This window comes from Neopelma chrysocephalum, unplaced genomic scaffold (genome assembly GCF_003984885.1).
Source record: "Neopelma chrysocephalum unplaced genomic scaffold, ASM398488v2 Primary Assembly neopelma1_65, whole genome shotgun sequence".
Classification (NCBI taxonomy): domain Eukaryota; kingdom Metazoa; phylum Chordata; class Aves; order Passeriformes; family Pipridae; genus Neopelma; species Neopelma chrysocephalum.
Window position 1 is genome coordinate 5,207,384 of NW_020897722.1, and position 12,908 is coordinate 5,220,291.

The 12,908-nt window shown below is 44.1% G+C and overlaps 1 protein-coding gene across 1 annotated transcript in view; it reads left to right on the forward strand.

Annotated features, from left to right (window-relative positions):
* MAD1L1 (mitotic arrest deficient 1 like 1) overlaps positions 1–12,908 on the forward strand; it is a 352,256-nt gene that overhangs the window by 219,861 nt on the left and 119,487 nt on the right. Inside the window, exon 16 of the mRNA XM_027683662.1 lies at positions 9,773–9,980. Within this exon, the coding sequence (XP_027539463.1) occupies positions 9,773–9,980 (208 nt within the window). The remainder of the gene's footprint in view (positions 1–9,772; positions 9,981–12,908) is intronic.

Consider the following 12,908-nt stretch of genomic DNA (forward strand, 5'->3'; position numbering starts at 1 on the left):
CCACTCAGACACTGCCCGGCTGCTCCAGGAGACTGTCAGAAATGAGTCCTCCAAACCCTTTGCGTCTGTCACAGTTTCTGTAGGATGTGAGAGGGAACTTGACTTGCTCTTTAAGTGGAAGTGCTTCCAGCTGGAGGCTGGGAATCTGTTAGTGAGCTCAGGGGTGCAGCCAAGGCCGAGGGTGCACCTTCATCCACTGAAAGGCAAGGGTTTGCTTTGTACCCTGCCAGGTCAGAATTATACATGCAAGGACATATAACAGTATTTTTAGATGCATTAAATTACAGGATCAAAATGTCCTGGTGTACTTGGAGCCTTTAGGAGATTGAGCATTGCTGTTAAGGGTGTTGTGGTTGACCTCAGCATCCAGCCTATGCCATGTGTTTGCTGTACAAATACACAGGGTGATTGGCAGCTCTTCTTGTCACTTACTTTTCAGGCTTTTATATGCTCAGATAAACTTTGATGCTTCCTGCCATCAGATCATGATGGCTTTTACATAATTTTTAATTATGCATCTTTCTTTTTATATCAGATACTATCTTAAAAAAATACCCATAGAGGTTTTGCTTTTTGCTAATGAGATCCATTAACTGGAAAATCCTATTACATTGCAGTTTCACTTTCCTTTATAAAGTCTTTAAAGTGGGACCTCTGCTGTCACACTTCACTCTGACTCTTCCTGTCTGAGTACAAAGGGTCCCAGCCTGGCACAGCCACTTCATGTTGCTTCTCTTCTCTGGGATCTCCCCTTGAAATCCCATCTGAATTGACTCCAAAGTAGAGCTTTACCATGAAACACAGGATTACAGAGACATTAAAGCAAGATTTATAGAATATTGTTGGGAGTGGTTGAATATCTGGGTTGGATAAATACCACAAAAACACCTCACTTGTAGCATCTTCTGTCTTTCTGGTCTACTGAACAGTATCTGTATGTGCATGCTGCAGAATAATAAACAGAGCAGCAAAGAAATAGTTAATTTTTTTAAAAAAAATCTATGTGTACTTCTCTTGAAAACCTAGAATTGGTCTGACACCTCTCAACAGTATTTTCTACCAAAGTTACTTCATTTGTATGGGAAAGTTGATAGAATGTTTTTTGAAATTCAGATCTGGGAGAGCCAGCATTTCTCACCATATAAAGTTAAGTCTTATCTCTGAGAAAGAATTTTTATAACTCACACTATAAGCTCTTTGGGGCTGTTTCCAGAACCTGTGTGCTTTTTATTTTCAGTGTCTTTATCAGAGGTTTTTGAACCAGCACAGGTCTCCTCTGCACGCTACTAGACTGTAAATAATAGGAACTTTTTATGGACTTTGTTCTCTGGAAAGGCAGGAATCCTTGACTTGAAAAAACTAGTGTAGAAACCCTGGAATTCAAATCTCTAGGTGGTAACAAACCATCCTAGAGCAGACTATGATTTTCTTCCATTTCAATAAAAGGAAGAGCAGCAATTGAAAAGGACAGTGAACATTTAAATGCATTTTTTCTTCTAAATTATCCCAAGTCGATGCCATTCCATGTCTCACTGTCCTGACTCTTAACCTTCTTGTCACGTTTGTTTGCATCCCAGACCTCATCTGAATGCCTCACTCAATGCAAATTATAGTCTTGCATCCTCCAGGGAACAACACATTTGAAAGGGGTATAGAGAACAGATCTCCTTTTAAAACTGTACCTGAAGGGCTTCAGCACCACTGCGGAGACATTTTATTTTATTACTTCTATTGCAGCAGTGTCCAAAATGTGCTACATGTTGTACCAAACGATATGGTCTGGTGTTAGAACAGTGTGATTAGAGCTTTTTTGTCTGTGATACAGACTCCAACCGCCTCCCTGTCTCACTGCTAATTTGCTGTAGATGCTGCGGTGAAAGAGGCCATAGGGAAGAATATCAATGAGTGTGGGTAGTGTGGAGGATCCTCTCAGGAAGGAAGAGAAAAAACCCTGTAGAAACCTTTGTGGGAGGAGCAGCCGATCCAGGTGTTGGAGGTGGCATTACTGATGGAGTGGAGAAGGTGACATGAGATTACTCACTGCATGTGAGGGCAAGGATCTGAAATCTGTTGTGCTGGTGGAAGCCATGGAGGAGTTGCTGGGGATGAACAGGCATAACTCAGGCTGACACAGACTGTTTTTACCCTCACTGTTCTGGAAATGGGTGTTCAGGAGGCCATAGGAGAAAGGTTGCCTAAATTAAGGAGTATGGGCAAGAGGTCACATCACCTGGACAAGGAGAAAAATATTCCTGTTTCATGGAAGAAGTAGCAGGCCTTGGACTAAGAACTGGCTAAGAAAAGGATAAAAAGCTTGCCCAAATGAATTTCTGGTGCCAGCTTTCAGGGTTGTGTGTGTGCAGATGTTCACACAAAGATGATGGTGAGAGAAAGAAGGTGGGGAACTGGCAGGAGACCTGGTGGGAACAAATGAGCCTTTTCTCAACATCCAGCACCTTCTGTTTTTCTTTTTTTTTTTCTCCCAACTGTTTCTGATTTCAAGCATGCACATACTGGCAAAGCTGCAAGGAGCAGGTGGTGGTTGTTGCTTATTTGTTAGTTTGCTTTGTCTCATCTTTGCAATCCATTTTTGTTAATACAGCTCCTGTTCCACAGGCTTTAAAGATCCCTTGGTGTAGTTATCTTGTGTGACAGAGGGAGCTGGGGCGGGTGAGCGTGCTGTGCTTTGTGCACTGGGTACAGAGGGAATTCTTTGGGATGCGGTTTACTTTAGGTTTTACTCTAATCACTTTAACAAGCCTGAGCAAAGAAACAAAAAGAACAAAACCAAGAAACAGAATTTCCATTAAAATGGCATTTCCTGAGGTAGGATTAAGCTTTCTGAGACTGCCTTGTACTGGGTGCAGAAATGCCTCCAATAGCCTTTTGTACGAGAGAGTTGAGTAAACAATATGTTTTTTAAAGCTGTTAAAGTTAAAATAAAATACAGGTAGACCCAAAAGAAGCTACTCACCTGTATAGCCAGGCAGACTCTAGTTAATAAGCTACTGCAGCAAGGGCTATAGTTGTCAGGGACCTTGCATGTGCCTTTCAGGTGATAAATTCCAATTTTGCCTTCCTACTGTTTTTTTGTTCTCCCATCTTTGAGTAAAATTTCCAACGGGTATTGATGCAGGACTAACAGCAGACAATTCTTGACATAAATGCTGAGCCATTTACTGTAAGCTGAAGATAAACACGTTCAAAGACGACTTCTAATGATATGTGACTTCTCTGCTTTCATAACTCAGAGGAAGCAACGGGGTGTTTATTAGCTGTGTGCAAAGCCCATGTGTCTGTGTTTACCCACAAATACCACATGTTTTCAGGAAGGCCAAACAGTAATTTCAGAAACCCGGAACCTTGGGAGAGGTGTGCATTCCTGTGGCAGCTTGAACTGTGTAAAGGATCCATGGTCAGGAGGAGGCACTGGATCCCAAGAAGAAGCTTGCAGGTCCCCAGAAGCAGCATCAGCCCTTTTTTTTCCCACACACAGTTGTTTGTTCACTCCCCCACCTCGGTGGTGCCTTCTCTTGTGCTCAGCATCATGTCACTGCAGGTGTGGATGGTTGGGCAGAAAGTCCTGTCTCTGGTCACCAGTCGCAAGTGTTACTGACCAAGGTCCCTGTGCGTCCCCTGGCCTTCATCCCTGTGCATTTCTCTGATCTCCAGGCTCCTCCTCCACTTTCAGTGTCTTTCCTCCAGCCAGGATAGTCACCTTCTTTGCAGGCCCTCTTCTTTCTGGGATCACTTCTCTTTTTGGGAACCCGTCTTCACAGCACCACATTTCTTTCTGGAACCCCGTGACCCTGCTTTTCCCCATCTAAATAGCCTAAATCATTGATCAGCTTCTAATCAGCCTCCTAAGGCTGATTCTGGCTCACGTCTGTGTGTCTTTGGAGGATTCAGGATGTGCCACTTCTGTTTTAGTCCAGGATTTACCAAAATTTATAATCAGGCTGTGCCTGCAGTGAGGAAGTAACATCCTCTGCTGGAGAGTTCAAAAGTTCAATTTTGGACATTCACCACCTGCATATACCCAATTATCTGCTGTGTGTTAGTGTTCACAATTTAAGCTAGCTTTTGCCTACAAGAGCTAAGAAGTGGAAGCAAGAGCATTCCCTGGCCAGTTGGATGTTTTTCAAACACTCCCCTTCCACCATCCCCCCAACTGATGCTTTATGTTTTATATTTGTATACAAGAAACTTTCCCATCTGTCTCCTACAGCTAGATGCAGACTTTATTTCCAGTGTTCTTCCAAGGTAACTACTGACCCATTTAAAGCTGATATCATCTACTAAGCTCCTTAAATTGTTTCTGTTTAAATTCTCAAGTATTGAATAACTCGTTCCAGCCCGGAAACCTTGGAAATCTCTCTTTGAAGAAGTCAGCATGGAAAGAAATTCCTTAGCTGTGGAGGGAGCAGTGCGTGCTGCTCGTATTTGGGTGGCACTCACCGCGTGCGAGAGTCGCGCGAAGAAGAAACGGCCCTTTCCTTGAAGAGCTTCCAATCGCCAGCCTTTTCTCAGCAGGGGCAAGCACAAGCTGTTGTATTGCCAGCGAGCAGCAATTTAACTCAGCTGTCCATATGCTGCGCCAGAATTTATTGTGCTGCTCAGAAATCACAATCTTTTAAGGTTGATAGATACCGAGACTGTGAAAGAGATAAGGCACTTAAGCGCATGTCAGCCTCATCTATGGGTTTTGACAACTTTGCTTTAGAGAAGCATTAAACAGGAGGAACCTATGAGGAAGTCAGTTGAAAGTCTTTGACAGTGCCTGCTGACATTGTATCCTGACAGTTGTTGCCTTTTTGGGATGTATGGACTTCTTTAATTTCATTAGCGATATTAGATAAACATATTCACACCAGTGGAGACTATTCCCTTTGCTACCAGCTCTATCTTCTGATCAGAAATACCTGCAGAAGATGAATAGGCCTTAAATGGGGCTGTTAAGCACTGAATGTTTCATCAAATGTAAAGTAGTCCACATGGTTTTAAGTACTTTATTCTTACCTGTGTGCCTGTGAAAGTGAGTGGAGTGGAGAGAAAAGCTTTTATAGATCCTAGAGAAAGACGTTGCTGAATTGGGACTGTGCAGTTTTCAAACAACCAGGAGGAGAGATGCCAAAATAAGTTCATCCCTTTTCAAGGTGCTGTCACTGGCAGCTTTCATTGTTCTTCTAAACAACTTCTCTTCTAAAGGAAAAGTTTCTGTTTTCCAGAGATTAAAGCAGTCCTGTCTTCATTCATTGCTTTGGCACTTGACTGATTCTTCCCTAATGGGCAGATTACTTAGGAAGTTTTTGAGCTGTAATTTCAACACGTAGACCAACATGCTGACTGTTTGCCGATAATATAGTTTTAAAAAATGACACATAGCATCAGCACAATTATCTCCTCAGGGTGGTTTTTTCAAGCTGGGAGATGGAAGTGAGAAGGGAGGCAGCAGCATCTGACTTGAGCTTGTACCTCTGTTCTAGATGACAAATTGGCCCTGTTGCAAATTCTTTTTTCTGTAGTCTTTTGTCAGAAAGTTTATTGATAGCCAGAGTCTTACTAAATAGTTCTGCCATGTCCCAGAGTGTTCTTGGAACATATTGCATTAAGCCAATATTTGTGTGTGGCATCTGTGGTGTCTGTCTCACACAGTGACTGTGCAGTTGGGACAGGAGCAGTGGGATGGTTCTTCTGGGTGGTCCGTGAGAGAGTTTCCCTTGTGCATACCCTGGGGCATGTGCCTGGAAGGTTGAGGATAATGCATCAAAACAAAATTATTACACAAATCATAGAGCATATTAACATGTGGAGTCAACAAATCATCTCTGTAAAATGTCCGGTGCCCTTCTGAGAGCACAGAAATGTTTTTGCTGCCTTAAGCACCAAATCAGCTGGTTAGCATCTTGCTTTCCAGGAATGAATAATCCACTCTTTTGAGTGTCAACCAGACTTGGTTGTAATCAATCAAGGTATTTATTGCTTCCCCCTAAATTGAAGCTCTGTGTACATTTTTCTGACAAATCTGAATTACTTGTTCAATGTTATTCCTTGAAAGAAGAATCATTGAATGCCAGCAGTTCTCTCTGACTCTCCAAGTCATTTACTCCTCAGCAGCTCTACAAATTTCAGTTATTGGATAAAATAGGGGTAGAGAGGGGATACTGCTGAGAAACTGGTAGTAATGTATCATCTTTGTTCTCTGAGACACTGACCATGATGTGCTGATGAGCAGAATGAGCTACCAAGTTACCTACTGAATGAGCCAGGGCCAGGGTGACTTTCCAACAGAGGAATGGTCTATAGGTCATTCATGGATTGCATCCCCCAAATGTCTCATATTTCTGTATAAAGGCACCATGAGCTTAAGTGGATTTGGTCAAGTCTTGCATTCAGGCCAAGTTTCCAAACCTGGAGCGCTCTTTTCATGCTTCTTGGATAAACCAGGGATACATTACTGTTTGTTCCAAGATGCTTTTTAACTCTGTTAAAATACCTCCTTGCATGTGTTGGTTCAGCACAGAAGCAGCATCTGGAGCTGCGCCTGGGCAGCTGTTCAGGGAGTCCCAGCCCCTGTTCAAGGAACGTGGCTGTCTCTTCTGTACCCGCCTTTCAAATGCCACTGTTTGGTGTTCCTCTTCAGTGGCCCAAGATTAGAAATTATTTTATAAACGGGCAGATCTGTTTTACGTCTCTCCCAGTGCCTGAAACACCATTTTCCAGACTTCTGCTGCAGAACTGAAAGGACAAAATTATGATCAGTAAGACTAATTTATTGTGGGGAGAAGAGCAGTTGACAGAGGAAAACAGCAATTTACATTTTCCAGAGCTAAAGGGACTCCAGGAGGAGGTTGTTTGCTTTCTTCAGTCCCTGGTTTCCTACCAGCATTAGAGTTTCATGTCTTTCAAATGCTGTTGAGATTTTAATGCTGCTTTTCTGTCTGTTATATTTAGCAGTTTCCAGCCATGACTCTTCCTAGAGCCAACCCTAAACCCCTCATTTTCACGACACAAAGTCACTTCCAACCTTCAGAAATTTGGAATAACACTCCGAACGATCGAAGCTGTGATACTATTTTGACTTTCTGCATTACCTACACATGAGACTGATCCCTTTCATCAGACGTTGCCTCTGGTCTGCAGCGTTTCCATGGAAAGCTTCGTGTGTTTATTTGAAACTCCATAGGATGTCAGTAAATTTCCTGGAGACTTAAGGAACGCTCTGCTTGGTGCAGCTGTGTAAGGCAGCAGCACGTTCCAGTGGTGAGGAGGGGCAGCTCTGGAGATGTCTTTTATTTTCTTTTCTGCCACAGTGCTGCTAAGGAATCTGGAACTGGAGACTGCATCTTTCCATACCTGCACTCTCCTCACATACCAGACTTCAGGCTTTGCTGTCTGCTTTTTGGGCTTTAGGTGGTAGTTTCCTGTGGGGTTTGTACAGGACTTGGCACGCTGGGATTCCTGTCTCACTTGGTTTCTTTTAGGCATTGCTATAATATAAACCAGTTGCACTAATATTTTAGCTTTAGGGAGAAATGTACTGGTTTGATGTGTGCTGTGTAAAAGAAAGAGAAAGCTGCTGCCCCTAGCCCAAAAATGTGGGTAGCATAGCAAATATGTTAGTGATCTCCCAGAAATGTTAAATGAGCTGGATTCTGCCACAGCCTTCATTTCACTGTGGGCTTTTAAGATATTTGCCTGTCTCAGTGTAGCTTCAGAATGACGTGCTGAGGAGAGCTGGTGAACCCCAAAAATAGAGCATGATTTTTCAAGGGGGGCATGTTATAAAAGGAGAGGATAAATGGTCTGGAAGATCTGTAACAGCCAAAGCACTGCAGCTTCATGGCAGGGCTTTATAGAAAGGCCAGAGAGATGATAGTAAAGGCTAAAACACCTGCAAAATAAACAGACTGGTGCACTGTGAGTTGCAGCAATCTCCAGGTGGGCATGGTTTTCCTCACACCAGGATCCTGCTGCTGCCCCGTGCCACATGTGAGTGTCTGCAGTGATGGTGATCCCTACACTGGAGCTGGAATGGTGGTGGCAGCTGGGACAAGGAGCTGTGAGCTCTGCCTGACCTTGGCAAGGAAGACAGGGCCAGAGCTGCCCCTCCTGGCTGGTCAGTAGCAGCAGCTGTGCAGGGAGAACCAGGCTCTGCAGTGCTGATATCGAGAGCATCATTTTGCCAGCCAGCATGAACCCCATCACAAACTTTGGTTGAATCTCTTCCCTTGAAAGACAAACACGAGAGTGAGGAGTGCCCTGACCTGTCTGGAAGAGCCCTGAAGTGCACGAGAAGGTAGAGAGCTGGGTGCAGAAACAGGTTTGTAAATGCCAGTGTGTCACTGGGGAGAATATATCTAATAAGGTGGTGTTGCAGCTGACTTTGTTCTCCCTGTGTTTGACATCTCCAGGATGCTGTTTGTGTCCTTCACTTTTCACCTAAACTTCTCTTGGCCAAGGCCAATGTAAAAAAGCCCAGAAAAGCCTTTGACCACAGTGATGGAAGCTGTTATTTTGTGAGAACCCACAGACTTGTCCACTCTCCCAGCAGCCAGAGATGCTGGAGGATGTTCCCCTGCCCTCCCCTGGCATGGCCCAGTTATGGGGCTGTTGTCCATGAATTTGTCAAGCCTATTTGTGAAGCAGTTTTATGTTTGCTGCCAGGCCCTGGGGCAGCAAGTTTCAGCAGTTCACTGCCTGCTGAGGAGCTTTACAGTATGTGAATAGAGTACTTTGAACAAAAGATGTTTGGGAATGGGATCTTCTAGGGTCTCTGACCAGCAGTGACCAGCAATGCAGGATGCAGTTGCTCGTTCTCTGCTCTGGTGTGCTTGAAAAAACCCCCACATAAAGTTCTAGCACGTCTTTAATGGAAATGAAATGATAAAATTGGGATAATACCTACCTCATGCTGCTCTTGAGGATTAATTAATGTTTACAAAATCACTTTAGGTCCTGAGATTTAATTGAAGGAAAAATATTACCATATAAAATACCTTTTTATGCAGACACTGCTATAGGGTTTCAGCTGGGTAGAGTGCTGTGGCAGCACATGCTTTACTACATTTATGGTCATGAGGCTTCCTGTAGTTTATATGAAAATTGTCTCTCTGAAATCACAAATGTAACATCAGTGTTTTCCTCTCTCTTTGAAAGAATATTAGTTTGCCATCATAGGATTTGACTGACTATTTAAACTGCTGTAAATACAACTCACCTCTGAGAAGAAAGAATGGAGTATCTGTTCCCTTGCTTGGGACAAGCTGATACAACTTGCTAATGACTCCACCTTTGGAGTTACATGGATGTTGCTGGCTCACGAGTCAGGCTGGTACTGGGTGTCCTGCTGTAATTTAAGGGTGTATCTGGGTGTTCATTATAAGCTCCTGCTATCAAGAGATTTAAAATACAGTTCTAAAACTTAATTTCTGGAGTTAAATTTAACCATGGAGGTGTCAGCCAGGGAGCAAGTTCTGTTGAGTGGGGTGTTTCTATGGGGTTTTTTCTGGTTTGTGTGGGGTTTTTTTATTTGTTGTTTCTTTTTTTGTTTTTGTCTTGTTTTGAGTGTTTTTTTTAAAGATGGAGTAGAAAGAGAAACAACACTGGGTTTGACTGACTTCAACTGTTGAAATAAAACATTGTCACTGCATAAATGTCACCTTTTTTTTTTCTGCTGTAGCATTTTTTGGCTTCACAGAGCAGTGCAGGTTGGGTGGACTTAGAGGTTGGATCAGTTACTTAATGTTCTTCTGTTGTTTCTGCTACACAGGGTGACTATGACCCCAGCAGAACCAAAGTTCTTCATTTCAGCATGAACCCAACAACTTTGGCCAAGCAGCAGCGCAAGGAGGAGCAGCAGCAGCTCCAGGAGGAGTGTGAAAGGCTGCGGGAGATGGTGAGGGTGCTCGAAGGAGGCGGCTCCATCTCTGGGAATCTGGAAGGAGTTGGGAGTTTTCAGTCGCCACAAGAAGTTGCAGGTAGGCTGCTGGCTTCTGGTCCTGGAGATGCATTTATTCATCCATGTTGCCAAAGGAACTGACTGCAGAAGCAGATGGAGACATTGCAGACAGTGTGCTTTATGTGCTTGATGGAGTGGTTATAAGGAAAATGAAAAAAGCTGTGTTGATGCAGGGGAAAGTGAATGTGTGGTGGCAATCCTGTGGCAGTTTGGTTGAGGGTGGGTGCTAAGGCTAAATAATAATAATACATATAATTTGCTCTTGATAAATGAAATACCCATACAACAGCCCTCATAGGCTGGTGCTGCCGATGGAGTGAAAGGAAATATTTCCTTCCTTTCAGGGCTGGTTTAGCCCTTGAGGTAGTACAGACAGCAGGAAATAACTTTCATAGCTGCAGGGAAGCAAGTGGTTGAAATCTTTTCAGACCTGGCTTAAAACAAATTAATATTGTTTATCAGTGAATATGTGCCCCATTAATCACAGCTACATTCAATACTCCATGAAAGCAGAGTACATCTTTCACCGAGCTAAATATGTTTCACAGGATCTGTGGCTCTCCAGTACAATCTCTGTTCTCTTCACGTACCTGAATGAGACTTTTTAGTAAAGTAACCCCAAAATCAACACCTCCAGACATGCTCTCAGACTCTGTAAATCAAGGTAAGGACGTTAGTAAAGCCTGACCCATCACCTGCAACACTGTGAGGGACCAGGCAGAATCGAGTCATACTGCAGAGCCCAGGAGATCTTACTGCTGTAACTCTCCCATGCCCTCAAACCAATTTTATTAGAGAAGAGAAAAATAAAAGAGAGCTGAAGGTGTCCATGTGGAGCTAACCTGGTGTGTTCCAGCTGCACGTACGTGGTCAGTGTCCTGAGGTCAGGATCCTCCCTCAGATGAGGCTGAGAGAGCAGAGCTTTTCTCAAAGGCCACATGTGCTGGAGACTTCAGACCCACAAAAGGGCAGAAGAAAATATCTTTCACTGTTATGAAACCGAAATTCTCAGCAGCTTGCTTGTTTTCCCATCGCTCAAACAATGGCACTTTATTACTGCAGAGAATGTGTTCGTTCCGACATCTCATAGTGGATTATGGCACTATATAGCCTTAAAAATATGATGGTGAGAAGTGCAGATGGGGTGGTTTGTAAAGTGAAGAGCTGACTGGATGCTGGAGATAAGTGACAGCCTGTCACTGCTGCTAGTGGATGTTCTAACAAATGCACAAGCATGAAACACTTGGGAAACATTTAGGAGAGACCGTTGTTGTCCGTGGGAGCTTCCAGTCTGAGACCCCCACTGAGCAGTTCTTGGGGATAGTTCTTTCATTGCAATTTGAATTTGAAATGCACTGGGTTTTAGGGGTTTAAGTTGCAGTAGATGCTGCTGCCCAGATGCCCTTGTCTTATGTCTTCAAGTACCTGGCACATCTGATGCTGCGGGTCCACAGGGCTGGCAGTGCCCCATGAGCCCAGGGAAGGCAGAGAGGCTGCAGAGGTGAGGTCAGCTCTGTGTCTCTGCTGCTGCTGAATGAACCTCTGGGGTACCATCTGCAGTAATTAGACCATCTCTTCTGGGTGAACGCATTTCTCACGTGTGCCTCCTGTGATGGTTTAGTCAGAATTATTATTCTGTTGCCTTTCATGCAGTTGCTTTTAGCTGTTTGTGAGGTGCCTGTGTGCTGGGATGTTACCAGGTTTGTTGTTAGCTCAGAAGGGATGCATTTTTAAAGCTGTTTTCTCTTCTGCCTTTGATTCCAACAGGAAAACAAACAGCTCACTGGGTTTCAGGGTGTTTCCAGCCTCATGTATGTGGTCCTTTTTTTTTTTTCCTTTTACCCCAGTCCCAAGCTACATCATTCTGACTTTTGGTCACCAGCTAAGATGGGAGAGAGCATCAGCTGCAGAGCCTAGCAGGGTGGGAAATACTTCAGTGTCATTTATCACAGTCACAGGAGGGCCCTTTGCATTCTCAGAGTGCCTATAAGTGCATAGGGAAGTGGTTCTTGTAAACAAAATGGGGAGAAAGAGCTATTGGTGAAGGATGGAGGAGCCCTGTGGATGACTCTCTTTGAGACCAGGGTGAAGGCGTTAGTAAGCCAGGTTATATGGAAAGATCTTGTGTTTTTCCTTGTATTTCATGTGCTTGTTGCATCACTGTCATGTATGGGGGCACATTGCCATAAATACTCCTAAACTCTCCTCTCTGCTGCGGGAATTCAGCAGCATGGTTGGAGCATGAAGGCTGTGTTATTGGGATGTGCAAGAGACACCTGAGGATGTTAGGGCGCTGACTGCAAGGTTAGTGGGTGATTCTAAGCTGGCTTTAAATTAGCCAGGTGAATGCCACATTTGTCCTTCTTGCTGGGGCAGGGAATGCTCCTGGTGGGTTGGGGGACAGCTCACCGAGTGTGCCGTGCAAGCTGCATCCACTTCTGTGTTGACTCCATCCTGCATCCGCAGTGTGAATGCAGCAGCTGTTCAGCAGTGGCTTAACAGCATGGATTCACATGGCCAGAAAACTCACACTGTCTCCCTCTGGATAAGAAATGGAAGGTACAGCTTTTGCTGTTTTCTTAGGATCTCCACAGCTCTGCCCACAGGAGCAGCTGCCATATGCCTTCCACTTCAGTGTATTTTCAAGGTGTGAAATGGGGAGAGTGTGGCAGAAGCTCCCTCTGCTCTGTTTGTCACTGTGCAATTGGCTGCCCCAGAGAGGGATGTTTGTTGTGCATAATAAGGGATCAGGTTTCAGTGAGGTTTGTGAAGCTGTTTCTGTACAAAAATAACAAGAATTGGAGCTCTTCTTGCACCCCTTTCTGTCAGCCACAAGACCCATCTGTCTGTTTATCCAGCTCATTCGTATAACACATGCAAGAGGCAAATTCAGTTCTCTGAGCTTTTGGGGTGGGAGGTCCCTGCTGTCAGAGTTGAATGGGATGAA